This window comes from Tursiops truncatus, chromosome 4 (assembly GCF_011762595.2).
Source record: "Tursiops truncatus isolate mTurTru1 chromosome 4, mTurTru1.mat.Y, whole genome shotgun sequence".
Taxonomy (NCBI): domain Eukaryota; kingdom Metazoa; phylum Chordata; class Mammalia; order Artiodactyla; family Delphinidae; genus Tursiops; species Tursiops truncatus.
Genome location: NC_047037.1, coordinates 142,633,711 through 142,661,164, shown reverse-complemented (window position 1 = coordinate 142,661,164; position 27,454 = coordinate 142,633,711). Strand labels below are relative to the sequence as shown.

The following is a 27,454-nucleotide window of genomic DNA, read 5'->3' as shown; positions in this document are numbered from 1 at the left end:
ACGTTCTGTGATAGCATCACACTTTAACCCGTTTCGGGACCTTTGTTCTTCCTCCCAAGCCACGCGGCAGCCTCTGCATCTGGGTCCGGTCCTCTCTCTCCGACCTCCTCTTCTGTTGTCCGGGTCTCTCCCCTCTCTGTTTACTGTTCTCTCCTGGAATTGCTGCGGGCGGGGCCGGGCAGACGGACTTGCCTCTTCCCTGTCCCGTCGTCCTCCCGGGCCGACGCCCTCATCCTGCTCTCCAGCTTCTTATTCTGCCCTTTGGTCCGTGTGATGCTTTTTAATTTCCGTGACCCAAGTTTGAGTCCCCAGTGCCTGTGTGCTTCTTCTTTGGTGGGGGCATGCTCCCCTCCCGTGTGCACAGTCTGCGGGCCGGGTCCCTTCCTGGGGTGAAAATTCCTGGGCACTGCCCTCCAGGGTTTTCTGTCCCCTGCGGGGCACGGCCACCCCCTCGGCCCGTGGGGGCATCGCATGGTGCCGCCAGAGGCCCTGCTCCCACCCCATCCTTCCCGCACGCTGCTCCCCTTCCAGCTGTGAGCGTGTGTGACGGATGGTGTGTTCCCATTGTGTGTTGCTCCTCTGCCAGCCCTCTGTCGGGCCCTGTAGGCAGACGGGGTGAGGTTGGAAGGGGCACATGTGGTGCAACCAGCCACACGTAACTACTTCCTCCAGTTCCTGACTTAGAACAGGAAGCATCACGCCTTCACCAGTGGAGTCTCGGGCGGGCCGGCGTCTTCCCACACCCGCTGCAGCACCGGCCTGGTGAAGAGCGGAGCCCAAGCCCCCGCCAGCCCAGCCAGGACCAGCCCTGCTGAGACTCCAGAGCATCGAGCAGGTGAGTGGACAGAGGCCCCCCTGTGTCCGGGCTGGTTCCTCTGAAGGGGAGCAGCTCAGCCCTAGGCTCTCCCGTGGCCATGGCTGCTGCCCTTCCCAAGGCGGGCAGCTCCAAGGGGCCCAGCCTGCAGAGGCCCTGGTGGCCCTGGTCCGTGTCACACACCCTGGGATCGTCCACTCTAGGCCCCCTGAGCTGAGATCCGGCAAGGGGAAGTGCTGAGCCCACCGTGGGCAGAGCTAGTGGCGGGGTGATGGGAGGGATGTAACCAAGGAGATGGGACCGGCACGCTGGGAGGATGCACTCAGACCCCAGCCTCGGCTCCCCTGGTGAGGGTCCCTCAACAAGCCCCAGGCACCTGCTGAGCCCCTGATGCGGGGGCTGCGAGGCCGGGCAGAGCCAGGAGGAGGCTGGGGAACAGGCAAAACCCCTGTCTGGTGGGTACGGGGCCGGCACGGCCAGGCTGCGCAGGAGGGTCCCTGGGCCTCCCCAGCTGCTCCTTGCACTTCCTGCTTGAGAGGGTCCTGTTCTGTCTTCACAGCTCTGTGGTTGCCGGGGTGGTTCTGTCCTCCAGCAGTGTGTGTGTGTGTGTGTGTGTGTGTGTGTGTGTGTGTGTGTGTGTGTGTGTGTGTGTGTGTGTGTGTGTGTGTGTGTGTGTATGTGTGTGTGTCTGTGTTCTGTGTGTGTCTCTGTGTGTGTGTGTGTGTGTGTGTGTGTGTGTGTGTGTGTACAGTACATTGTCTCGGGGGTGGGTCTGCTGCTTCTCTGGGACTCCCGAAGGTTCACCAGCTCTGGCCTAACGACGTGAACACGCTGGGTGACAGTCAAGCTTTAGGGGGTGAGGCATTGGGTGTGTGACCTAAACCTCCCACAACCAGGCCCCTGGAGGCCTGTCCCCTTAGGATTGGGGGGACTGGGGCCCGAGGACCTGGACAAGCGCCGGGAGAGGGGACTCACGGCTGCCCCAGGGCTTTGTCCCGACGGGAGTGAATGGAGACATTTCTCGAGGGGCTCGGCCCCGCAGCCAGACACCGCTCCACTGGCCTCGGGTTTCTCAGCTGAAATCCGCGTGGATCGGTCTGCGTGCGGCTGTCAGCTTGCACTGCGCCGGAGCGAAGACCCGGGCCGGTCACGGTCGCTTCCTGGAGATCTCACGAGGGAAGACACCCCAGACAGCCGGGGCCCTGAAGGAGCTCAGCAGAGGGGTCACCACTGTCCAGGGGATGGGAGAGGCCTGTCTGCACCCCGGCAAGGTGGGCAGGAGATAGGCCTGCTGCTGGGCCTCCCATCTGCAAAATGGGCCCGTATTTACACTCCAGCTGACTCTATATCAAATTGTAATTCAAAACTCGCTTCCCTGGAGGGGGCGAAGGTGTGGGTCTGCATCCACAGAGTCCCACGGGTTCAGCTCAGGCCGAGCTCCGCCGGTTACAGGGCTGTGGAGAGGCTCCGCCCCACGAATGGGGCAGCACAGAGCCTGCAGCGGCCTCTCCTGACTCGGGCCCCGCCAGCTCTAGGAAGAGTCCTGGGTGGCGGGGTCCGGCGGCCTGCACACCTGTCACCGCGAGCGGCCCACGGTCCCGCCTGAGCCCACGTTGTGGGACAGCTGCCGGCAGCTAATAACTGTGCCCCCAGCTGAGAAGCCCCGTCCGGCGCTCCCCGCCAGCACTAGGCAGTCTCCTGGTGACGCCACGGTGACACCACCAGGCGGGCAGGGCTGGGATGCTAGTGTGGTCACTGTCCGTTTCCCTTTGCACAAACTGGACCTAAAATGGGGTGTCGGTTCTGTCGTCACCCAGACCTGCCCGAGCGGAGAGCTGATGCCCGATGGGGGTGCTGAGGCCCCCAGGGAGCACGCGGCTGGCGGGGGAAGGTGCCGAGTCCCACGGGCCCCGGGATGCCGAGACCCACCTGTCCCAGCCATGCTGCCACGTGTCACCTGCCTGGCCGCTGGGGCCCCGTCCCCCGTCCCCCATCAGGCTGGTGGAGTCCACATTCAGCTGTAGCAGCGGGCGGGGTCCCCAGGCTGCTCAGAAAGAGCGCCTGCCTTCCCCCTCCCGGGCAGGGTAGCCCATGTAGAGGGGAGTCCTCGGTGGGCCTGGGGGTTTCCAGACTCTCCCACCGCTGACGAGTGGGTGTCCTGGGGACATGGCAGGTGCAGGTGAGTCCCTGAGCTGCCAGCCTGTGGCCCGAGCAGGCCTTCCTGCCTGGTCCAAGGTCCCCCCCCCCGACCAAAAGCTGGGGGTGTCCGGGCGGCTCACCCTCCCAGCAGTCGAGCAGCAGGGCTGGGGGTGCCTGGGAGCCAGCGGACCCTGTGGCTTCCGCGTGAGCCCTGGCACGGTCCCTGCTCAGCACGGCACCCCACGCAGCCCAGGTCTGAAACCGTGTCACGCAGGCCCAGGGGTGGGGTGCCGCCACCGCAGGGCTCTGATGGGGGTGGAGAGAAACAGGAGCCCGGTCCCCTCACTGCCTCTGAAACACACGGAGCAGGAAAGCACGGCTCTGCCCACTCACCTCGAAGTGGTGTTGAAAAACCCTGAGCCTGGGGTGCTCTTGTTGGGGTCTGTAGTAGTGCGGGCTCCCCAGAGAGACAGAACCAATAGGATGTGTGCGCGTGTGCGTGTGCGTGTGTGTGTGTCTGTGTAGAGGCAGAGATTTATTTCGGGGCTTGTACGATTGTGGAGGCTGGCAAACCCCAAATCTGCAGGGCGGGCTGGAGACCCAGAGGAGAGGTGACATTGCAGCTCGAGCCCAAGGCCGTCTGGAGGCAGAGGTCTCCCCTCCTCTGGGGACATCAGTCTTTTCTTTAAGGCCTTCGACTGGTTGGATGAGGCCTGCCCACATCGTGGAGGGCCATGTGCTTTCCTCAGAGTCCACTTACGTAATGTTAGGCTCGTCCAGAAACACCTTTGCAGCAAACAACCACATCCAGACGAGGGTTTGAGCAAAGCTCTGGGTACCACGGCCAGCGGAGTTGGCACGTGAAATTCACCGTCACAGCACCCTTGGCTCTCTGTGACAAGGGGGGAAACTGAGGTCCGGAAGGGGGGTCACCTGTCCACACTCACTCGGCAGCTGGGCGCAGACTTGGGCATGTCAGCCCCGGGGTCAGGCGTCTGTCCTGGCTGTGTGGCTGACCCTCTCAGAGCCCTCCCTAGGAACAGGGAGCAGGTTTGGTCCACCCCCGGGGCAGCTGCGGGCGAATCGAGGCTGTGAGTGCAGAGTGTAGCCAGGCCAGCAGGGTGGCTGCCACGGGCAGTGCCCTGCCCTGGTCCTCTGGGATCTGGGGTCCTGAGTGGCTGTCCAGGCAGGGACCGCCACCCACCAGCTGAGGCTCCCTTGAGAACTGACCACGTCTGCCGTGGTCCCCAGAGCTGTGGCCCAACCTTGCACAGCCACTGCCCAGGCGTCGTCACAGAGCAAACCACGGCCCCTTTCCTATTGGCAGGTGTGGGGTCAGGCCCCTCGGATGCTCAGACCTGGCCAGTCTGAGATGCAGAGGCCTCCGCACCCATGTGGCTTGATTCTGCTGTTCTGGAAGCTTCCGGAGGGAAGGTCGTCTGGGTGTGTCGCACCCTGGGCTGCAGCCAGAAGTAGTTGGAAGGGTTCCCTACTGGCTGAGGAGCTAAGGTCAGGGCCTGAGGTCAGCCTCCTTGACGGACGAGACCTCAGCGAGCCAGGGCTCCTGCCTGACGGGCCTCCGTGGGCACGGGGCATGCATTCTCTCACAGTACTCCAGGGGCTGGGGGCGCACAGAAAGGCAGCCCCTCGGGAGCTGTGCTTCCACCAATTTATTTCTTTTGTAAACATATTTTTATTTGTATATGGTCACAAAAGACAAAACAAACCCTTTAGAATTTGTTGCAGGTGGAAGCATCCAACGGTGGTCTGGGGGTCCTTGCTGAACACCTAGTGATGCAAACCCCCAGTTCACTGTTAAATAGTATGGGTGTGGCCACGCGTTGGTGTCTGCAGCAGTGGGGCTTTCGGGTGCGATGGGAATCTGGGGGAGGTGTGGAGGTGCCCTAAGGTCTTGGCAGAGGTCAGAATCCTAGAATCCGGGAGAGCAGTGCCCAGGGGCCAGACAGGCAGCGCATGTTCAGTGAATGAATGAGTGAGCGAACGAGCTATGAGCAGATGTCCCAGCAGGGGGTCACTGTCCTCAGAAGTGTCCGCAGTGGGAACAGAGAAACTGACCACTTTAGGAATCTGGAGACATCTCCAAGCAATTCCTCAACCACCACGATGTTCAGATTTTCTTAAATGTATAATTTAAAAGAAAATCATTATATATGTTTATTGTAGAAGGTTTGGAAAATACAAACCAGAGTAATGAAGAAAATTGAAAATACTTATAACGCCGCCACACAGAAGAAACATGGCCTGTTTCGATTATTTACATGTATTGTTTTCCCGCTCAGCGACTTTTGATTGTAAAAATTGAGCTGCGAGCAGCCGTCCACACATTTTCATGCCATGTAGGTTCCACTGGGTGGGCCTCATGGATGTTAAAAACAGTGTCCAGTTTGACAGCTAGACCAGGAATCTCGATATTTTGCTTACGATGCCCAATTATCAGCCAGAGCGGCCTTTCCGAATGTTTGGTAACAGCTGCATTTCTTCTTTTGTGAATTATCTGTTCACAAGATCCTTTTCTATGGGGTATTTGCCTTTTTGTTATTATTTCTAAAATCTCCTTGGACACAAAGATTACCATTCACCTTCTGCATGAGACATACTAAATATTTTCATCTATTCAATTTTTTAGGTACAAAATTTGTTTTTAGAGCTTGTCTTCTTTTTATTTATTTGATTTATTCAAGCGTAGTTGATTTACCATGTTTCAGGTGTACAGCAAAATGATTCAGTTTCCTATGTATATATTCTTTTTCAGTTTCTTTTCCATTATAGTTTATTACAGATATCGAATAGAGTTCCCTGTGCTATACAGTAGGTCCTTGTTTATCTGTTTTATACAGAATAGTGTGTATCTGTTAATCCCAAACTCCTAATTTATCCCTCCCCCCTTTCCCCTTTTAAACCATAAATTTGTTTTCTATGTCTGTGAGTCTGTTTCTGTTTTGTAAATTCGTTCATTTGTATCAATTTTTAGATTCCACATATAAGTGGTATCATATGCTATTTGTCTCTCTTTGTCTGACTTACTTCACTTCGTGTAATAATTTCTAGGTCCATCCATGTTGCTGCAAATGACATTATTTCATTCTTTTTTATGGCTGAGTAGTATTCCATTGCATATACATACCACGTCTTCCTTATGCATTCCTCTGTTGATGGACACTGAGGTTGCTTCCATGGCTTGGCTATCGTGACTATCGCTGCTAAGAACACTGGGGTGCACGTATCTTTTCGAATTAGAGTTTTCATCTTAGAGTCTATCTTCTTTTGTTTGATATTTATTTATTTGGCTGTGCTGGGTCTTAGTTGCGGCATGCATGCAGGATCTAGTTCCCTGACCAGGGATCGAGCCCAGGCCCCCTCTATTGGGAGCGCAGAGTCTTAACCACTGGACCACCAGGGTGTCTGAGTCTATCCTCTTGGTATTTTCTCCCTTAGTTTTTACGCTGAGTGTCCTTACTCTGAGATACACATTCTTCTATTGCTTTTATCATTTCTATTTGCTAAACCTGGGTTCACGGGTCCCGTGGTGTGAGGGGGCACTGCCACGGCACGTGCCTTCCCGGGAACGTGCTCTGCCTGGTGCCTTTGAGGCCGGAGGCCGCTGCTCTCTTCCCTCCCCCCAGCCACCGGCCCGAGGGCCAGGGTCACACAGACCGTCCCCGAAGCTCTGGATGCATTTTACAGGCCAGCGCACAGCTCACTGCTGCCTTGCCTCTTCCTTTCCTAAGCTCCCTGGCGACTGCCATACGTGCTCTCTTCCAGATGACCCATTTTATTGCTTTTTCCGAAGCAACGATTTTCGACGTGTTTATCAATTTTAGCTTTTTTGTTTGTTTTCGGATTCATCGACTTTTTCTGCTGTCTGTGTATTTCCCACCTCCCTTCCCTTATTTCCTGAGCTTTGTGGCTCTTCCTCTCACGTCTGAACTTTCCATCCTGCACGTGTATCATCATTCCCTTCCGTCAGGCAGAAAAGCATTTAGGGCCTCGGGCTTCTTTCTCCATCGGGGACCCGTTGAACAGAGAAAGTTGCACTGTCTCTTTTCTGAAGTGTCTGTACGTGTAAATTTGATTTGCTCTTGGACTTAAGGGATATTGAGCAGAGTGTTTTAAAGGTTCTAATTAACACGTGTGTGTTGGGGGGGCACCTCATTTTATTCCATTTGGTCAGAAACTGTGGCCCTAAAAATTTCTGCCATCAGCCTTCACGGGCGGTGAACGGAGCAGTGACGAACACGCGCAGTGGATTCTCCTGGGGCCGAGAATGTGTGGGTTCAGAGAATACGTGGGTGGCATCTTCCTCAACCCCCTCTGCCCTCGTCTTCCGATCTGTCTGGAAACTCCGTGACCTGGGGCGGGGATGGGGGTGGGGGGAGGGGTTCCAGCCCCCACTGGAATCCGCTTCTGTCCAATTCTTTTTTGTCTTCACATAAAACAGAAACGACCACATCCTAACTTTGTCTTTTGGTTTTAAAAGGTTGATGCCTATTTTAGATCCATTGTCAACACTGCCCTTTTTCTACATGAAGCAGCCTTGCACCCTCAGCTCCTGGGATGAATACCGCACCCCTGCCTTCCCCTCTTGTAACCTTTTCCTGACAGCATCTCTGTTCCTTGTCACTTGCTGGCCGTGCCTCTTGGAAACCAGCACCAGGTGGTTTATGGTCTGACCTTGAACGGTCAAGGGCAGGCTCTGACGCAAAGTCCTGATGCTCGGTGAGTCCTGGGGCCCCGCAGGGCCTCGTCTGAGGGTCTGCACTTCGGCAAAGCTTTCGTCTTTGACAGCAAGCCTCATCTGACAGCAGCGTACCCTGCCTCGGACGTGGGGCCTCCCTCTGCCTCTTCAACTTTCCTTTCTTTTTTGATGTTTCCTCTTTCTCTTCTGTCTTTTACCAAATAGGGACTATGGGCTTTTGTGGAGTGCGTGGGATTTGGAAGGAATATACCCTATTTTTCTTCTGGTGTTCCCTGACGGACCCCGACGCTCAGAGCTTTATTCATCGTGAAGGGTGATCCTCAGGGCGCCCGGGGTCCGCGGGGATGCGCCACTTCCTGCAGTCGCACTCGGTCGCGCCAGCAGCCCCCTGCCGGGCAGGGTCAGGCTCAAGGGTAGCTCTGACACAATGCCCTCACAGGCCCGTGGGGCCTTGGGTTTCTCAAGCCACCTCGACTTGGGGTTTTGCACCTTGAGTCCTGGGGCGGGGCTGCCCTTAGATCTGGGGAGAGTGCAGCCTCGGGGCCGTCGGGGTGGCAGGGAGGGTGCCGCAGGTCTGGGCTCGGGTGGCCCAGCTGGAGCCCGCGCCCCCCTCCCTGCTCTCGGATCAGCTGTCCCAGCCGAGTCGGGGCCTCACATTCACGAGGGCGGCCCGAGCCTGCCCTCCCCCAGAGCGGGACCAGGCCCGCAAGCCCTTCCAGGCACGCAGAGGGAGCCGAGGCAGAGTATGCCGCTGGGGCAGCCGGGGACCCGGGCACGGGCACTGCCCTGCGCCGTCCAGGGGGCCGGGCCCCAGGACGACACCCAGAGGAGGCCTCGGTCTGTGAGGCCCCGCCATGATGGTTGCGGCATCGGGGCCTCTGATGGCCAGTCCTGGCCGCCGGGCATGTCCACTGGCACCCCTGCCCGGGGCCGAGAGGAGGGCTGGCTGCAGGCTCCGCGCTCCGAGCTCCCAGAGCCACTGCGTGTGCAGGCGTCCTGCCCCCGAGGGGCCGTGGGCACTGGGGCTGGGGCGGAGCCGGGCGCGGCGGGAGTCCCAGTGCTTACTGGGGAAGAGAGCGCGGCGACACCCCTCCCATGGCCTGTGGGTCTTCTTGCCGTAACCAAGGTGCTCTCCCCACCGCGTGGGAGGATGCTCCAGCTGTGAGCGGCACCCGGTCCGCATCCTGCCGCTGCCGGGGCCCCGGTTTCCGCAGGCGAGGGTCGGGGTTTGCCTGTGGTTGCTGTGACTGTTTGGGGTCCGTGGCCACAGGAAAGGGCATCGAGCTGCTTTTGGAGGGCCTTCCCCACCCCTGGCGGGACTGGACCCCCGCCGGCTACGTGCACAGCTGGGGCGCCTGGGGCGGGGGCTCCCCGACCTCTACTGGGAGCAGCCTCTGCCTCCGAAGTGGGGTGCTATCTTGAGGCCGACTGGGCCCGGCGGCGCCCGGGTCAGCCGGGGGGTCAGTGAGCACGCGCGGGCCTCGTGGGGCGTCCGGCTGCGGAATATGCTAGGGACCCAGAGGGCTCTGGGGCAACACGGGGCTTTCACAAGTGGGTGGGCGTGGAGTAAACTGAAAGCACCTTCCCAGCTCCCGCTCTGTGACCCCGGAAGCCAGAGCAGGGCGTAAGTTCTGCTTTTGACCGGAACAGGAAAGAAAAGGGAAGGGGTCTGTTCTGTTATGACACTTCTAGCTCCTGGTTACAAGCTTGGTGGGGACCGGGGTGCGGGGTCACCCCCAAAAGACGGGAGAGTGGGGCTGGGCGGGACCTCTAAGCACTGGGTCCCCCCATGGGACCCCCTGGGACCCTCCTCCACCCCAGAGCCGCTGGTACACATGCAGGGGTTACGGGAGAGCAGAGGCGAGGGCAGGACCCACCTCCAGGTGCACCCAGAGCCCACAGGCCACGGCAGAGGCCACCACGGCAGGGGCCACATGGTCTTCGCCACAAGTGGACCTTGGGTGGGAGCATCTGCCGGCCCAGCACCGAGCAGTGTGCTGGGGAGAGGAGCTGGCGTTTGCAGGTATTCAGGGTGAGCCTGTTGATCCTGGTTGCGGATAACCCCCCCCCCCCCCCCGCCTGCTGCCTCTGGTTTGCTGGCAGCTCAGCACCCTCTCTGCTCTCTTGGCGTCAGATTAAAAGGCAGCAGCCCTACAGGTTCTCACACGTGGGGGCTCGAGGGCCCACGAAGCGCTGCCACCCCTCCCAGGAGCTGGCCTGGAGGACGTTTGCTGCTTTGGGCCCAGCCTGGGTCCCTTGGGGCACTTCGGGGGGAGGGTGCTGCTTCCACCTCCAAGACCAGAGCTCCAGCGCCAGGCCTCCAGCCCGCCCCCACGCTCTTGCCTCTGGGAGCATCAGGGCCAGCCGGTGGTGGCCCAACACCCTGTCCACGCCTTACCCCAGGCCCAGCAGGTGTGGACGAAGAAGAGCTCAGTAATGGTCGCCTAGAGCTCGTGGCCTTGGGCACAGCAGGTGATGGCTCTGCGGGCCCTTCTGTTGTCAAACAGCCCAAGTTCGAGTGCCTGACGCACAGTGAGGCCAAACAAACCGAAAGAGCGGAGTTTGGAGCAGAGAAAGGTTTATTGCAGGGCCGAGCAAGGAGCCGGGTAGCTCAGGCCCAGGAAACCCCGAGCTCCCCAAAGGGTTTCGGCAAAGCGTTTTTAAAGGTGAGGGAGGGGGGTCGCAGGGTATGCGATCAGCTCGTGCACAGTTCTTTGATTGGCTGATGGTGAGGTAACAAGGCAGGGTCACAGAGGTTCACGTTATCAGTCCTTAGGCTCCAGTAGGTCTGGGGGCTACACGGTCATGGTCATTGTGCAATTAACTTCTCCCATTTGGTAGGGGTTTTAGCATCTGTGAAACAGCATAGGATGCGCATCAGATACCGTTTGTTCGTTATCTGGGTCCTTCAAGGAGGAACTAAAGATTCTGTGACCGCCGCATGGCTGATTTACTGTTTAAATCCTTACCAGTTCTCCTGGCCCAACTGAAAGTGTTCACATCCTTTCAATCGTTAATTCTCCAGCCAGGCTTTTGTGAGGCAGGGGAGGCCTGGGAGACTAAGCTTTTCTACAGACAAGAGGCAGGCAGAGGATGTGGGGGGAGGGGTCTGTCCCAGGCAGGCCCCAGATGTCCTGCCCGATTACACATCCTCACCCAGCGGGCAGCTGGCACAGTCCTGGCGCCAGTAGGTGCTCAGAGTTGGCTTCTCTCCCAAGTCCTGGTTCACCCCCCTCCCAGGAGGCCTGGGCCGGCCGAGTCTCTGCTCCAAGCTCAGCTCAGTTCACTGAGGACTCGGGGCCACGAAGGCCACGCGGGGCCCTGACCCGGAGCGCGGCACCTTGGGCGCGCGTGCGTGCATACGCGTGGTGAGTGTGTGTGTGTGAGCTTGCGTGCGTATGTCACTGTGAGGAGACCCACGCCCTGCTGGTCCTCGGGGGCTGGGGGCTCAGCTGCGTGGAGTGCACGCAGCCCCACTCAGCCCTCCTCTCCCGCTGGCGGCACAGCCCCATTGAGGGGGATCGGGGAGACTGACCCGTTCTGGCTACGCCCCAGCGCTGAGCACCCCTCGGCAGCAGGGACGGCCCGCCCAGCACTGCGTCTCTAGGCCCAGGGTCTGGGGTCCCAGGCCCAGTCACCGCCCCCTCCCCTCCACAGGACATGCTGCGCCAGCGCCCCCAGCTGCTGCTCCTGGGGAGCCTGCTCGCCCTCCGGTCTGGTGAGTCCCGCGGGGATAGCTCCTCATGGGAGGAATGGGACCCGCCCTGGCACCCTCCTGCCCCCAAGTCCCCTGCTGGAGGCTCAGGAAGGGCCCTGACCTGCCGCCCTCCTCCATTCCCCCGCCCACCGTGGGGCCCACCCTCCTGGAGGCCGCTTCCCCTGGGGCCCCGGTCTCCTCCCTCCCTCCTGGTCCTCTCCACCACCCCATTCACACCCCAGTCCCTGGAGGGCCTGCTGTCTCTGTGGGGGTCGGCCAGTGCCTGCCACAGGCTACGCCCCCCAGCCTGTCTCCTCTCCCCTAGTCCTGTCCCAGGAGTGCACCAAGTACAGGGTCAGCACCTGCCGGGACTGCGTCGAGTCAGGGCCTGGCTGCGCCTGGTGCCAGAAGCTGGTAAGAGCCTCACTGAGCGCTGTCCGCCGCCCCGAGGGGCCTCGCGCCTGGCCTGCCCTCCCCGCTTCCCTCCTCCCGGGCTGGACCTTCTTCTCTGCCTCTGGAACTGCTGCCTCCAGGAGTGTCAGCACTCTGCTTTCTAGTGGAGCAGAAGCAGCCCAGGGACACGGTGCCGTCAGAGACAGACAGGCAGACTCAGCATGTCCCCAGGCAGCCTGGCGGAGGCAGACCGGAGAGTGAAACCGCTGGGTCTGGACAGGTGCTGCCCGAGCCCCAGAGGCAGGAGCCCTGGCCAGAGACAAGGCAGAGATGCTTGCAGCAGGAAGGCAGCTGCTGCCGCCCGCCCGTGTGCCCCGCTGTCCGCTCCCAGAACACGGAGCACTGGGGAAGTTCCCTGCTGGAAACCTAACTCTTTGCTGTCCTTAGTCACTTCATATTTAACTTGTGAGACCCTCTGGGAAGAAAGGCAAAGGCCAGGACGTGGGGTAGCTCCACCTCCTCCTGGGGAGGACCCCTTCCCTAGGGACCCCCAGATGCTGACCACGCCCTCCTCATGGGGGTCCCTGAGGTTCTGACACCACAGGTCTGTTTGGAAACACACACATGCATTCATATTATTTTTTTCTCAGTTGTTTGAGGGTAGGTTGCAGACACAAACCCCTTTGTCCCTTAATATTTCCAGGGACTTTGCCGAGAACAAGGTACTCACTTACAAAACCACAAGGCATTTATCAAAGATTGGAAATTTAACCTGGTACTTTACTCTGATCAAATTTACACACCTTGTGCAAATTTTTCCAATTGTTCCAATAATGTCTTTGATATCCCCCCCCCTCCTCCACACCCACCCCACTGGTCAGTATTATAATCCAGGACCACACATTGCATCCAAATGTCTCTTTATCTCCTGGAATCTGGAACATTCGCCAGCTTTCTTCGTCTTTCACATCCTTGCCATTTCTGAGGAGTTCACGGCAGTTTTGCAGAATGCCCCTCCTACGGGTTTGTCTGGCCTCCCTCTGATTCAGCCCAGGGTGTGCGTTTTTGGCGGGAACCCCGTGCAGGGCTCCTGTTGTCACTCCGTCCTGATACTGGGGATGCAGCCTGGACCACTCAGCTGAGGTGGCGTCTGCCAGGCTCTCCACCATGACGTCACTATTTCCCTTTTGCAATAGTAAGTAATTTGTGCGGAGATACTCCGAGGCCGGGAAATACTCTGCTTCCCATCAGGCTTACACCCACTAACTTGAGCATCTGTTGGTGTTGGCTGCCTGAATCAGTTCTCACTGGGACGGTTGCAAAATGGTGACATTCCTGTTCATTACTCCTTCTAATGGCTTCTAATGGAAGGAGGAATTTTTCCTTCCCCCAACCTCCCTCTCTCTGTCTCTCTCATCGGTGTAAACCCGTAGACGTTTATTTTATTCAGTAGCTTATAAGCTATCACTTTCATTTTGCCATTTTGAAGCTCGAAGTGCTCCCCGTTTAGACTTTGGGAGCCCCCAGGCTGGCCCTGTGTCCTGTTAGCACGCCCCAGCATCACTTCCTGAGCTCTCTTACTCTCTGGGATCGGCAGAGCTCCAGGCCCGTCTGCACTTTCCTCGCCCCCACTAGGGACTCAGACATTTCTCTGAGGGTTCCTGGTTCGCCTTCAGGAGAAGCCAGCCTCCCAGCATCCGCAATACACTTCCCCATTTTCTTAATCCTACGATTCACAGAAAGTGGTTACAGAGTTGCTACCTGCAGCACTGCAGGGGGGAAATCGGGTGTGGTCTGTGTTGTCTCCTCTTGTTGGGGTGCGGTCATAGTGCCGGCTTAAAAAGTCCGTCCTCAGGGTGAATTCCTCCCTTCCCTTTCCTGAGTTTATCATAGCATTTGAAATGCAGTCGGGTTCAATTGTTTCCCAGTGGATTCCATTTTAGGGGTTTCTTCCCTCTCCATTCCTGTTAATTTTCTTTCTGGAGTACTCAAAGCATTCATAGGGTTCCGAAAGCGAGGACAGTTCAGAGGCAGCTCAGGAAGCACCGCCCCTCTGCTGGCCCCGCCCCGGCGCTGGGCACGCCCCCTGCACCTGCCTGGTCTCCTGCCGGCGGTTGCTCTCTCGAGCCTTCTTTTGTCGGAGGAAGCCGAGAGCAGGACCCTCCGATTGCGGCCGCTTCTCTCTCCCTGCCGTGTCCACATCCAGGGGGCCTTCGTGGGGGGCACAGTGGTCACGAGGGAAGACCCAGGACCCCCACGCTCCCCTCCGGCCTGTTTCCTTCTGAGCTGCCTGGCCCAGAGCCCTGGCCTGTATTCCGGATCCGCGTGGTGCCTGGGGGATGACACGTGGGCCAAGAGGGGACGCTCGCGTCCCCTTGGGAGGGAACCACTCCCTCCTTTGTCCCGTGCTGCTGACGCTGCCCAAGGGCCTGAAAACCCTGGGCCAGGTGCTCCGTGGGCCGCGGAGAGTCCCCGTGGCTCCACCTGGGGCTGGAGCCGTTGGTTCCTGAGTCGCCTCTGCCCGCTCGCGGGCTCTCCTGGGATGCGAAGCCTCGTGAACAGGTCCTCTGGAGGCCGCCCAGCCCCTGCCTCGTCCCGCTGCCACCGGGACTCCTGACCTGAATCCGGTGCAGATGAGGGGGTCAGCTTCGCACAGCATCCACAGTGTGGGCTCCCATCTTTTCTCTGCCCCTGACCCCTGACCCCTGGCTCCCCCAGAACTTCACGGGGCAAGGGGAGCCTGACTCCACTCGCTGTGACACGCGGGAGCAGCTGCTGTCAAAGGGCTGCGCGACGGATGACATCATCGACCCCAGGAGCCACGCCACGACCCAGGAGGACCAGGTGGGGGGCCAGAAGCAGCTGTCCCCACAGAAAGTGACGCTCTACCTGAGACCAGGTAGGCTTGGCCTCGGCTGGGGGTGAGCCAGCCCCTGATGGCCGCGTATCCCATGTGTCCAGGTCAGACAGCCAGGTGGGCTGGGCGAGGCCCTGGGACTGCTGGGAACCAGTCTGAGCTCTTCTCTCTGCCCCGGGGAGGGTGCCCCCAAGAGCCCCGTCGGCGGCTGGTGCCTAGTCTCTCTTTTTTTTTTTTTTTTTTTTTGCGGTACACGGGCCTCTCACTGCTGTGACCTCCCCCGTTGCGGAGCACAGGCTCCGGACGCGCAGGCTCAGCGGCCATGGCTCACCGGCCCAGCCGCTCTGCGGCATGTGGGATCTTCCCGGACCGGGGCACAAACCTGCGTCCCCTGCATCGGCAGGCGGACTCTCAACCACTGCGCCACCAGGGACCCCCCCTAGTTTCTCTTTTAACCCTGAGTTCTATGTCCTTTTTACAAGGGAGAACAAACCATCTGGAAAGCACTCATTTGTCACACTCTCAGAAGGCCAGGTACTCTTGGCAAAGTAAAGGCTCTGACAAGTCCTGCAGCCAAGGAACCCCAGTAACCATTTAAATCAGTGCTGCCCACCTGACTTGACCACGGACCCAGGTTCAGGACATAGCTCCCTGTTAGCGCTCCGAGAAACGCCCTTCAGGAAGGCGGCGTGGTGGAGCAGCGGGGGGTGTGGCGGGCGGGCCTGGGCAGGGCTGGGGCGGCCACACGTGGGAGCTGGTGCTGGTAGGTGGGCCAGGCAGAGGGGACTCGGTTCGGAGCTTGAGTCCTCACGTCTTTGTCCAGCACCAGCTGTGTGCTAGGCACCGTCCTGGGAGCTGGGGACACAGGCTATTCGTACTGACAGATAGACAAGTAATTAGAGGTACACGTGGTGATTAAGATGGCGAAGCGCAGAAGCCAGCGTGATGTGGTTGAGGAAGGGGGGGTATCCCCAGGATGGCCAGGGAGCCCTTGCTGGGACGGGACGGATTTGCCTGCTGGCTGGTGGTAGAGAAGGCCTTGCCGGGGAGATCGAGGGAGATCCAGGTGGATCTGAATTTCAACAATGACAGATAGACAACGAACACTTTTCAGTATCTCTGTGCCCAAATAGTCTTCTATTTGGGAATGTGCTCTTTATCTGAAATTCGAATCTGAGTAGGCGCCCTGCATTTTACCTGCAGGCCTCAGAGAGTGGGGGTCATGAGGGTCCTGAGGCCTGCAGGGGGCACCAGTGCCCCCGAGCCCTGCTAGATGAGGTGGCCTTCACTCTCCCGCGATTCCCAAATCCCGCAGGTCAGGCGGCTGTGTTCAACGTGACCTTCCAGCGGGCCAAGGGCTACCCCATCGACCTGTACTACCTGATGGACCTCTCATACTCCATGCTGGACGACCTCATCAACGTCAAGAAGCTGGGGGGCGACCTGCTCCGGGCCCTCAACGAGATCACCGAGTCCGGCCGCATCGGTGAGCTGTCTGCTCCCTCCTCCCCTGAGCCCCGGCCAGCCTGCTGCCTGCACACCCCCCAGGCCCCCACCCTGGGCACCTCTGTGCCCCCACGTCCTGAGGGCAGGGCACCAGGGCTCCAGACCTAGTGTCCCTGGTGCAACCCCCCAAGGGCCACCTTGCTTCCTCCCCGCCCCCACCCCCACCCCCGCTGCCCTCTGGCATGAGGTGGGGAAGCCGGGGCTCACAGCCCGCCCGACCCCTAGGCTTCGGGTCCTTCGTGGACAAGACGGTGCTCCCCTTCGTCAACACGCACCCCGAGAAGCTGCGGAACCCGTGCCCCAACAAGGAGAAGGAGTGCCAGGCCCCGTTCGCCTTTCGGCACGTGCTGAAACTCACCGACAACTCCAGTCAGTTCCGGACGGAGGTCGGGAAGCAGCTGATCTCGGGAAACTTGGACGCCCCCGAGGGTGGGCTGGACGCCATGATGCAAGTCGCCGCGTGCCCGGTGAGGCCCCTGCCTGCCCTGCTTTCTCCAGACCCGGGGGCCTCCGTCACGACACCCACAGATTCCACTATTAGCAGCTTGTGACCCTGTGCAAACCTTCTGAAGCCTAAATACAAGGAAATGGTCCTGTTAAGGAAGACCCCTGAGCCACCCAACCCTGGCGGTTCCTGCAGTAGAATCACCCCTACTTCCAGCGCCCCTCGAGGAACAGAGGGCGTCCTGGCCAGGCCCCCCGACAGTCATGTGGCTTAAGTGTCGGGGCCGGCCGTCCCCTGCCCCCTGCTGATCCCTCACCACATGGTCCTGTCCCGCCGCTGTACTGTGATGTGTTGCAACACATCGACCCATGTTTAGCCGCGCAGTCCCGCCACCTTCACAGACTGGACCCCAGCCCTCCAGCCCCTCTGCTCCCTGGGAGCGCCGTCCTGCGTCGCAGACACACATTTTCATTTCTGTGTGACGTCACGGGTCACGATGCGCGTGTGCCCTGGCTCTGTCGCCTCCTCATCACGGTGTCCGTGGGCTCCTCCCTCTGTGTTTGCAGTGAGATAAACATTTCTAAGTACTTTTTCTTCTTTGTGAGTGTTCCCTTAGGAAGTGGTCCCAGGTCCGAGCTGACTGGGCCACAGAGTATGCAAATGTAAACATGCATTCCTGTCCCTTCGGTGTCCCACGCATTCACCTGGGCATCTGGGAGCTTGTCGTCCCACAGACACTTGTCGGGCCCCCCTGGGCGCTGGGCCCTGTCTCTGGTCCTCCTGCCCCCCAGAAAACCCAGGAGTGGGGGGCACACAGCCCCGAGGCAAGCACGGCAAGCTCTGCCTTGGCCCCCCCCCCCCCATCTGGGGAAGCTGAGGCAGGTCACCCTGCCCTCTCCTTGTCAGGAGGAGATCGGCTGGCGCAACGTCACCAGACTGCTGGTGTTTGCCACGGATGACGGCTTCCACTTTGCGGGAGACGGGAAGCTGGGCGCCATCCTCACTCCCAACGATGGCCGCTGCCACCTGGAGGACAACATGTATAAAAGCAGCAACGAATTCGTGAGTGTGGCGGTGTCTTGGGGGGCGGGGGGGAGGTCGGCTCACTGCCAGCCCGGGGTCCAGAGGGGTGGGGAGGGGCCCTCGCTCTGGGGGAAGCACTCGAACGGCACCAAGAGGTCAGAATTCTCTGGTCCAGGGCTGCTGTGAGACGATGCTCGGCACCCTGGAGTCGTAAAGCCCAGGCACTGCAGAGGACTTTAGAGATGTGACCCTTGGGGTCCTCCACCTGCAGCCTGCAGACTGGAGGTGGGTGTTGGTGGCAGCTCTCAGGGGCCCACCGACTGGGACAGGACGGATGTGACATCTGAGGCTCCGGTGAGCCTCTGCCCGAAATCGCGCACGTCGTGAAGTTGTGAAAATGGGTGCCACTGTGCTGGGGGCAGCGTCTGAGATGCCGCCTCCCGGAGAAGGCAGAGGCGTCTCGCCAGCGCCCCACAGTGCGGACACCGCAAAACGCTGCTCACCACTCCTCCGCTTTGGGTGTCTGGGAGCGGCTACTGGCCACTGGATTTCTTTTTTAGTGCATTGATCAGGAAGCACTTCTCAGCTTTTAATATTTTCTTGAGTGTATTTCAATATTGTCAGTTTCCCTTCTAATCCCATCATCTTATGCGTTTGCGAGCGTTTGCGAACATCATTGGGAACGGGCCCCATCACAGCAGGAGGCAGGCGGAGCCTCTGCGCCCTGGGCCGTCACTTCTGCCGACAGGAGCGGACAGGCAGCTTGGATGGCTTGTCCCCAGCCTTGGGAGCCATCTGACCGGGGGTGCCCTCTCTAGGACTACCCATCGGTGGGCCAGCTGGCACACAAGCTGGCAGAAAGCAATATCCAGCCCATCTTCGCTGTGACCAAGAGAATGGTGGCAACGTACGAGGTAAGCGGGCTTGAGCAATCCGGCAGGAAGAGGCGTCGCAACTGGATGGTGACCAAATCCAGGGTGACCACGGCCTGAGTTCTGCTTCCAGGCTGGGTGCGTGGGCTGTGGCCACGCAGCAGCCCCGAGTTTCGGGGAGTGAGCGCTGCTGCTGAGGAGCTGAGGCCGCATGACACTGACAAGTCCTTGCACTTCAGTAATCGTGGTTTTGCCTCAACGAAACCCTTTGGGTCTGCACACCCCGTTTTTCACGTCAGGGAAAGTTCCTTGTTTTGTGTCCACATACGTTTGCAGGTCAGCACTGTTCACACAGTGTAAGGTGTACGCAGGAGGGCTCTGGAACCCCCAGCGCATGGCTCAGTGTCGCGAGGAAAACACCCCCATAACCAGCAGGCGCCCGGGCCCCCCAGCAGCTGTGACAGCACTTCCTTCACGGCTCAGGAGACCTGGGTCTGTCCTGACTTTTCTGAATTGCTGTTCTTACTAAATTTTTCTGTGGCGTGGAATTCTCGTGGGGAAGTTTCTTTGTCGTAGAGCGTTTCTCATCCCTCCTCCTTCTCCCAGTCACTGTGGGGCTGTTTTAGTTGCTGTGCTCTCATCTGCCGGGCTCAGCGTGGTGGCCTCTGGCTGCGATGGGCTGGGAGCGCCTCCCGGCCCCTGTCCTTCCCTAAGTCCCGGTCCCCTTCCTGCTGAGGCCTGTGGCCTGCTGTGCCTGTGTGGGGCGTTTGCCAGTGGGGCCAGCCGCGCCTGCCATCAGCGTTCCCAGGGGATGCCGAGGGAGGAGGGGCGGGTGTCCGGAAGACCCCCCCGGGGGCTGGCAGTGGGTATTGGCCAAGCCACAAGGACAGCAAGGCTGGTGGCCGGGTGCCGCTGAGAGGCCACCCACCCACATGAGCTTCCCGAGCGCTGGCAAGTCAGGGCCTCGCAGCTGCCGTGTCCCTGACCGTGTTCCGGGACGTGACAGTCTCCTCCTCGCCAGGTGGTAGCAGGTCCCAGTGATTTGCTATTAGGGGCAGGGATCGTGTCCCAGAAGGTAGTGTGGTGATGGGGCAGAAGCTGGAGACGGGAGACTCGGACCCCAGGCCCTGCTCCCCAACAGCAAGGACAAGGCCCCGGGCAGGTCACAGGCCTTTCTGAGCCTTAGCTTCCTGACCCCACTCCCGGGGCTCCTAGCGAGGGGGGGTCAAGGAGGCCCGAGTTTGTATGGGCAGCTTACGCTGGACCCTCCTCAATATGTGTTTCTGCACCGAATGGAGAGCAGGTGGCCGGGGGGGTCCCGAGGCTGAGGAGGAGAGGAGAGGGTGGCGGAGGCCGGAGGTGGGGTGGCCAGGCTGTGTGTCCTTGTGAGCTTTGTGGAGGAGCCTGGACTCCATTCTGGGGCGTCACAGCAGGGCTTTGTGGCAGGACGTGACCCACCCTTGGTTCTGCAAGACAAAGTGATGGTGCAATTTCCCGTGAAAGATGGGCTAAACTAAGGGTGGCAGGGACACAGATGTTCCCTGGAGGCTGCCCCAGGCTTGTCTGCATGACCTCGGGCTCCGGCCTGCCCACCCCAGAGGTGCCGCTGGGCCAGCCGGCCCCGCCTGCCAGACCCAGTTGCCACCATGTTGTTTAACACACAGCCATCGTGAAAGTTAGACTAGGTCAGCTGACACGCGCGGAACACGTCGCTTGCTGGTTTTGTGCCGCATTTCACGATTGCCTGTGCCCTTGGGTTCTTTGTGCCTGTCACAGCTGCGTGATGGGGTGGCATCTTTTTTTTTTTAATAGACTTATTTATTTATTTATTTTATTTGGCTGTGTCAGATCTTGAGGCACGTGGGATCTTTCGTTGCAGCGTGGGCTCTCTAGTTGTGGCACACGGGCTTAGTTGCCCCTTGACGTGTGGGATCTTAGTTCCCCGACCAGGGAGTGAACCCGTGTGCCTTGCATTGGAAGGCGGATTCTTAACCACTGGACCACCAGGGAAGTCCCTGGGGTGGCATCTCACCATGGCGAGGCACACCTTCCCGGCTCTGCCTTCAGTGCTGGGAAATCAACAAGGGTGGAGTATTTCTACTGAGGAAATCGGCAAACGCTGCAATTCAGGGTGCGCTTCCTGAGAGCCAGTGGTTAAACGTTTGCCTGCACAACAGTGGACCACGTGCTGTGTTACCTGAATACAGTAAGAAATCGGGGGCAGGGTTCTCTGAGCCAGCTCGCAAGCAGGAAGGAAACCCTCTGGGGTGTTACTACAAAACTGGGTGGATGCTGAGGTGTCCTGGTACCAGGGTTCTGGCCATGCCCACCTGTCTTCTTCCCTGACAGAAGCTCACGGAGATCATCCCCAAGTCTGCAGTCGGGGAGCTGTCAGACGACTCCAGCAACGTAGTCCAGCTTATTAAGAACGCCTACAACGTAAGTGCCCCCCGGGTAGTCGGCCAAGACGCCGCCCCGCTGCAGGCCAGCAGGAGGAAGGTCTGGGGAGGAGAGCCCCTGCGTTCTGTGGGCCATCCTCGGGCACTTCCCCAGGGCAGCTGTCCTCCTCGTTGACGGTGTGGTAGGTGCCACCCCAGGCCCTCCGTGCCTCCCCTGGGACACAGGCATCAGGCCCTCTTCCAGCCAAAGGGTCTGCTGGCCTTGCGAGCACAGCTCGCTGGGAGCACCCAGTAAGCACTGATGACACTGCATTGAGTCAGAGCCCCACTGAGGCAGCTCCGTTTGCTGCTCGTACCCTCCTGGAGCCCTAGCCACCCCCACCCCGAGCAGGCCCTCCCACACTCCAGATGCTGCCCATGGGGGGGCTCTGTCTTTGCACCGACGATGCCACCTTCAGTGAGTGGCTCATTCACCTCTCTCTCTCTATCTCTGTTTCTCTGTCTCTCTTCCTGTCTGACGGTCTGTCTAGCTCTCTCTCATTCACTTAGACAGTTTTTCCAGCTCCCACCCTGTGCCACGCACTGGGGTTTCAGTGGTGGGTGGACGGTCAAGCTCCCGTTCTTGCAGGGCTGTGACATGTCTCCACGTCTGTCCCTTCCACTGGCCTGTCTCGGGGGGCGTGGCATGGGGTGCAGGACCCGGCACCCGTGGAGCTCTCAGTGGACACACGGGTGGAGGGAGGGGGATGAGAGGCGTGCCGGCCATCGGCCGGGAAGGGGCGGGAAGGGCCGGGGACAGCGGGATGAGCCTGAGCACGGTGCTCTTTGCCCACAGAAACTGTCCTCCAGAGTCTTTCTGGATCACAACACCCTCCCTGACACCCTGAAAGTCACCTACGACTCCTTCTGCAGTAACGGGGTATCGAAGGTGGACCAGCCCAGAGGGGACTGCGACGGCGTCCAGATCAACGTGCCGGTGAGGCTCCCTCCCGGCCTCTGGAAGGGGCTCCCCCAGGGACAGCGAGGGAGGGTGCACCCCGGCACACGGCTTCACAGGGACCAGCAAGAGGCGGGGTCCAGTCCACCGCGGGTCCAGTTCCTTCCCTTGAAAATCCACACACACTGTTCGCGGCCCGGTGTACACCGACCGCCGCGAGGACGGCAGCGCCCCCTGGGGGCAGATGCCGGGTACAGCGCCACCCGCCTAAGAAGGGCGTTCCTTCTACACGGGGCATCTGCTTTGCTTTGATTTTCGTGTTTTTGTTTTTTGACAAACACATTAAAGCAGGGGCCACACAAATGATTATAAACAGGCACTGAGTTATGTCCCTGATATTTTTAATTTGTCGTGACCAGAACAATTAAACTTTTCCTTTCTCCAGCTGTGAATTAATATTCAGCAAAATACTTGCTTTTATTTCTAAACGACATCGGAATTCTTTCAGCTCTGTGACTTACTAAATGTGTGGGACTTTTTAGTGAAATGTGTCCCCCTCATACGCGGTGATCCAGACAGGAATTTATTCAGTCTTCTGACTGATTGCTTACTTCCCTGATGTTTCTGCTCTGTCTTCACGTACGGGTTGGAGATTCACTCACGTTGATTTGCAGTGAGGCTTGCCGTGGCCGAGCTGGTGCCCCCTGAAGCTCAGTGCTGGCTGAGCAGCAGTGCTGTGTGAGTGGCAGGGACTTTGCCCTGCCCGCTCGGTTCCCCTTGGGCTTTCGGGGTCAGAATACAACCCCACATGCAGAACCTAGGACTTCCTGTGCGATTTTGGCATCTTAGCCTCCAGGCTTTGGGACAAAATACATGGAGAAAATATACATCATTTACAGAGTCATTCTAAAATTCTTTTAAAGGGATGTGAGATTAAAAGTATTCTAGGGCTTCCCTGGTGGCATAGTGGTTGAGAGTCCGCCTGCCGATGCAGGGGACACGGGTTCGTGCCCCGGTCCGGGAAGATCCCACATGCCGCGGAGCAGCTGGGCCCGTGAGCCGTGGCCGCTGGACCTGGGTGTCCGGAGCCTGTGCTCTGCAACGGGAGAGGCCACAACAGTGAGAGGCTCGTGTACCGCAGAAAAAAAAAAAGTATTCTAAAGACATCCCTGCTCAAGTCCAGGCCACCAGAGGATGGCGGGGGGGAGCTGCAGGAGGGCTGGGGGGCATGTTCCAGCATCTCTGACTCTGAGTTTCCAACTCGCGTCCTCTCTTCCGTCATCTCCCCTCCCAAGTCCTGAAACCACCTGGAGTGTCCATGTCCTTCCCTCCCCCCACCGACATGCACTCCCCTGGGGGTCCAGCAGAGGCGGTCCCCTCCATGCTTGGAAGCCCAGGACGCTGATCCTCACCCTGCTAGGCCGTGCCCTTGTCCACGCTGCCCAGGGAGGAGGTGGGAGCAGGGTTGTGTGCCCGGGGTCCAATGTTCACCTGAGCCCTGCTTTCCCACTACAGATCACCTTCCAGGTGAAGGTCACAGCCACAGAGTGCATCCAGGAGCAGTCATTCGTCATCCGGGCGCTGGGCTTCACGGACACGGTGACTGTGCGTGTCCTCCCCCAGTGCAAGTGCCGGTGCCGGGACGCGAGCCGGGACCACAACCTCTGCGGCGGCAGGGGCTCCATGGAGTGCGGAGTCTGCAGGTGCGGCCGCGGCCCCGCCTCCCGCGCAGGCGCGCCGCGGCAGAGCCCGCGCGGGAGGGCCCTGACCCCACATCTCCCATGCAGGTGCGACGCCGGCTACATAGGGAAGAACTGCGAGTGCCAGACGCAGGGCCGGAGCAGCCAGGAGCTGGAGGGAAGCTGCCGGAAGGACAACGGCTCCATCATCTGCTCGGGGCTGGGGGACTGCATCTGCGGGCAGTGCGTGTGCCACACGAGCGATGTGCCCAACAAGAAGATCTACGGCCAGTTCTGCGAGTGTGACAACGTCAACTGCGAGCGCTACGACGGCCAAGTCTGCGGGGGCGAGAGTGAGCGCGGGGAACAGACCAACCGGCGGAGCCTCAGCCGCCCCTGGGGCGGTTGCGGGGGGCGGCTCGGGCTGGGGCTCGGGCGGGGCTGAGTCTGCGGGGGCCCCTGTCTTCCAGAGCGAGGGCTCTGCTTCTGTGGCACCTGCAGGTGCCACAACGGCCACGAGGGCTCGGCGTGCCAGTGCCTCAAGTCTACAAAGGGCTGCCTCAACCTGGATGGCGTCGAGTGCAGCGGCCGCGGCCGGTGCCGCTGCAACGTGTGCCAGTGCGACCCCGGCTACCAGCCGCCCCTGTGCCTCGAGTGCCCGGGCTGCCCCGCGCCCTGCGCCCGCTACGCGTGAGTATCTCGCTGCCCCGCCCGCCTCGCGCCTCCGCGGCCCGGGAAAACCGCCGTCCGGCCGGACCCGGGGCGCGGGGCGCTGAGGACGGCCCCGCAGCTCCGGGTGGCCCGGGCCCCGCGCCCCCGTCCCTCCTGCCCGCGGTCACGCCGCGCCTCGCCCGCAGCAACTGCGCCGAGTGTCTGAAGTTCGACCAGGGCCCCTTCGCCAAGAACTGCAGCGCAGCGTGCGGGGAGACGAAGCTGCTGCCCAGGCCACTGCCCGGCCGCACGTGCAAGGAGCGCGACTCCGAGGGCTGCTGGATGACCTACACCCTGCTGCAGCGCGAGGGGCGGGACAGATACGACGTGCACGTGAACGACACGCGCGGTGAGCCCGGATGGGTGGGGTCAGGACCGGGTCCCCGCACCGCTCAGCCCGCCCGCCGTGCGCCCTGCTCCGGGGCGGCCGGCTGTCCCGCAGGGGCGCTTCCCGGAGCGCTGGCGCTGAGCGCGGCCTGGAGCGCAAGCCCCGAGAGCCGGCACAGGGGACCACTGGGGCCGCCGGACCCACATCCGACCCTGGCCCTGGAGGGGCCCGCGGAGCCGGAGCCGGCTTCCCCAGGGGCCGCCGCCCGGCTCGCCAGGGTCCCAGAGGCTGACTCTGTCTTCATAGGTTCCCGGGACACGGGGTGGGGACACATGAACCGGTTCCCAGGGGTAAAGACGCTGGCGGGGCGTGTCTCAGAGGTCAGAAGGTCTCTCTGAAGAGGACGCTTGCAGCTGAGACCAGGGCATGAGAGGGTCAGAGGTGCTGGGCTGGGCTCTTACTGGGCCCCTGTGAGGCCGGGGGCGGGGGCGGGGTGGGAGGGGTTGGGCTTATGTCTCTTCCCAGACACACCGGAGGGCCAGCCGGCTTTCAGAGGAGTGCGCTGTGCTCTCACAGGCCGGGCGCAGACCTGGGAAGGGCCACTGCCCAGTCCGGGCACTGAGCAGGGCGGGGTTGGGGTCCTGGGGGCGGCGTGGACAGAGCCTGCCCTTGGATGGAACTCTGGGCGGGATCAGGAGAGAGGGCAACAAGTAGGGACGGAGGGTAGGTCAGTGTTGAGGAGGTAGGTTGAGTGGACAATGGCAAAGCGTGTGTGGGACGCGGGGACTTAGAGTAACACACCCACGAGGGGATGGGCTTGAGGGTTACAGCAGCAGCACGGGGAGCCGTGTGGACACACCAGCTCTCGGTACCCCCGCCCCTTTACTGCTCAGAGAGGCTGCGGGGGTGGGGCACAGGCCGCGAGGCCGGCCTCTGGGGTGAGCGCAGCAGACGTGGGACAGCAGCCCACGCCGGGGACCTTACAGGACTGAGACCTGCTCCCAGCTCCCCTCCCCACGACAGGACCCCCAGGAAGGCAGATAGAGCCCAAGCCCTTTGTCTGTTACCAGGGCGGCAGAGCCCAGCCTGCTGGCGCAGACAGCTGTCCCCGGGTGTTTTAACAGGGACGTGTGGGCTCAGGTCTGGCTTTGTGCGCGCTGGCTAAGTTGTTCCACTTCTGTGAGGGAGGGAGGTTCCCTGGAGAGGCCAGGATGGTGCGGGGGGAGTGCCAGCGAACCCCAGTGCCCACGAGCCGGGCAGACGGGCTCCCGCTGAACATCGTGCCTTGATCAGGCGCCGCGCAGGCATGCTACAGTCCAGAGCCTCCCCTCCCCCAGGCTCAGGGGGAGGCTGGGTGCAGCCCCTCAGGCACTGGGACCCCGCCCCCCTCATTCCCAAGGCTGCTGCCATTGGTTCCCCTGGGAATGCCTTTACGAGGAGAGTGCCCACCCCTAAACAGTGATCCAACGTGGGTTAGGCTAGGTTCCAGTGATCGGGTCATTGGCTGTCCAGGTGGGAGGCCAGGGTCTGGCCCTGGTTACTTACTGGCCACCTCGGCCCCCTTTCCTTCTCCATGAACAAAGGGCCTCTCAATTTCATTTGGAACCACACGGCCTGGCCTTGTGCCCAGCTCTGCACCCTGCCTGGCTGGGGGCCGGGGCCGGGGCCAGGGCCGGCTTGCTCACTGCCTGTCACTGAGAGCCAGCAGCGGAGCGCCGACACCGTGCAGGGACGGGCGGGCCTGACGCCCCCGCGTGTGTGCCTCTTTGCCTAGAGTGCATGAAGGGCCCCAACGTCGCCGCCATCGTGGGGGGCACCGTGGCAGGCGTCGTGCTCGTCGGCCTCCTCCTGCTGGGCATCTGGAAGGTCCTGACCCACCTGAGTGACCTCAGGGAGTACAAGCGCTTCGAGAAGGAGAAGCTGAAGTCCCAGTGGAATAACGTGAGTGGCCCCGGGGCCCCACAAAGGCGCGCCTCCCACCTCTGCGGCGAGGGCACGCCCACGGGAGCCGAGCCCGCCTCACCCCACCCTCGCAGCTCATCCCCGGAGCCCAGAGCCTTCCTCCCTGCGCTGACAAGTCTCGCTTGCTTTCTCACCAGGACAACCCCCTTTTCAAGAGCGCCACCACGACAGTCATGAACCCTAAGTTTGCTGAGAGTTAGGGCTGCTTGGTGAAGACGGGGCCTCCTGCGCCGCCCAGGAGGAGCGCCCCACGCCACGTCCCCTCCCGCAGGCCGCCCGTGACCCCGTCGCCCGGTGGACTCGGCTGACACTTGACAACTTCACCACTAACTGAAAGTCCACCGTTTTTCCTGCCCCCAGAATGACAGGCGCGGCCAGATAATGCTAGGGACGCATCAGAAGGGCCAGCCTCCCCCTTCTGACATGAGTGACTTTTGATAGCTCGCGTCCCATAGCTCGCGTCCCATAGCTCGCGTCCCATAGCTCGCGTCCCATAAGGTTAGACATGTGTTGTCCTTTGTAAAAATTAGCACCGCGGTCTGATGAAAGGTGGTACAGATTTATTTATATGTGAACTTCTCAGAGTGTAAAATTACATCCCGTTGATCATGCTGCCCCCAATCACGTGTACAGAAAAAATTAATAACCCTTCCGCAGGGGCTTCCCTGGGCGCCGCGCTCTGTGCCCCACCTCCACTGCTCTTCACACACTCCGAGGGTCCGTGTAGACTTTGGGCCGTGGCTCAGGGCTCTCTTTTCCTCCTTCCTCACCTGTTGGCCGTGCACGCCCCTCTCTGTCCCTGTCCCGGCCCCACCTCCTAGGCATCTTTCAGAAGACAGGGGACGGCCCCAGCAAAGGGGTCCCCCTGCAGAGCTTGAACGGGGCCGAGGCAAGATGGGAAAGTGGGCGTCTGTCACGCTCTCGGCTGTCTACACCCGCTCTTGGGTGATGAGTGGAAGAGAGTTTAAATAAGTG

General features: G+C 60.5%; 1 protein-coding gene across 2 annotated transcripts; it reads left to right on the top strand.

Moving 5' to 3' along the window:
• The first annotated feature begins 755 nt into the window (after positions 1-755).
• On the top strand, positions 756-27,100 carry ITGB2 (integrin subunit beta 2). Of its 2 annotated transcripts, none has more exon segments than NM_001280669.1 (16): positions 756-835; positions 11,328-11,388; positions 11,693-11,781; positions 14,479-14,659; positions 15,933-16,103; positions 16,349-16,590; positions 17,475-17,630; positions 18,410-18,505; positions 20,813-20,902; positions 21,698-21,838; positions 23,315-23,502; positions 23,587-23,831; positions 23,949-24,168; positions 24,336-24,538; positions 26,292-26,458; positions 26,617-26,884. In NM_001280669.1, coding segments are annotated over 15 exon segments (2,310 nt in total). In that variant the 5' UTR covers positions 756-835; positions 11,328-11,330; the 3' UTR covers positions 26,680-26,884.
• The last annotated feature ends 354 nt before the right edge of the window (positions 27,101-27,454 follow it).

Bases quoted from the DNA above. Each gene is read 5' to 3' on its own strand.
- ITGB2 (XM_033855196.2), top strand. From the start codon at position 11,331: ATGCTGCGCCAGCGCCCCCAGCTGCTGCTCCTGGGGAGCCTGCTCGCC. The intron at 11,389-11,692 runs GTGAGTCCCGCG...CCTCTCCCCTAG, and splicing joins CCTGCTCGCCCTCCGGTCTG to TCCTGTCCCAGGAGTGCACC. The intron at 24,169-24,335 runs GTGAGTATCTCG...CCTCGCCCGCAG, and splicing joins GCGCCCTGCGCCCGCTACGC to CAACTGCGCCGAGTGTCTGA.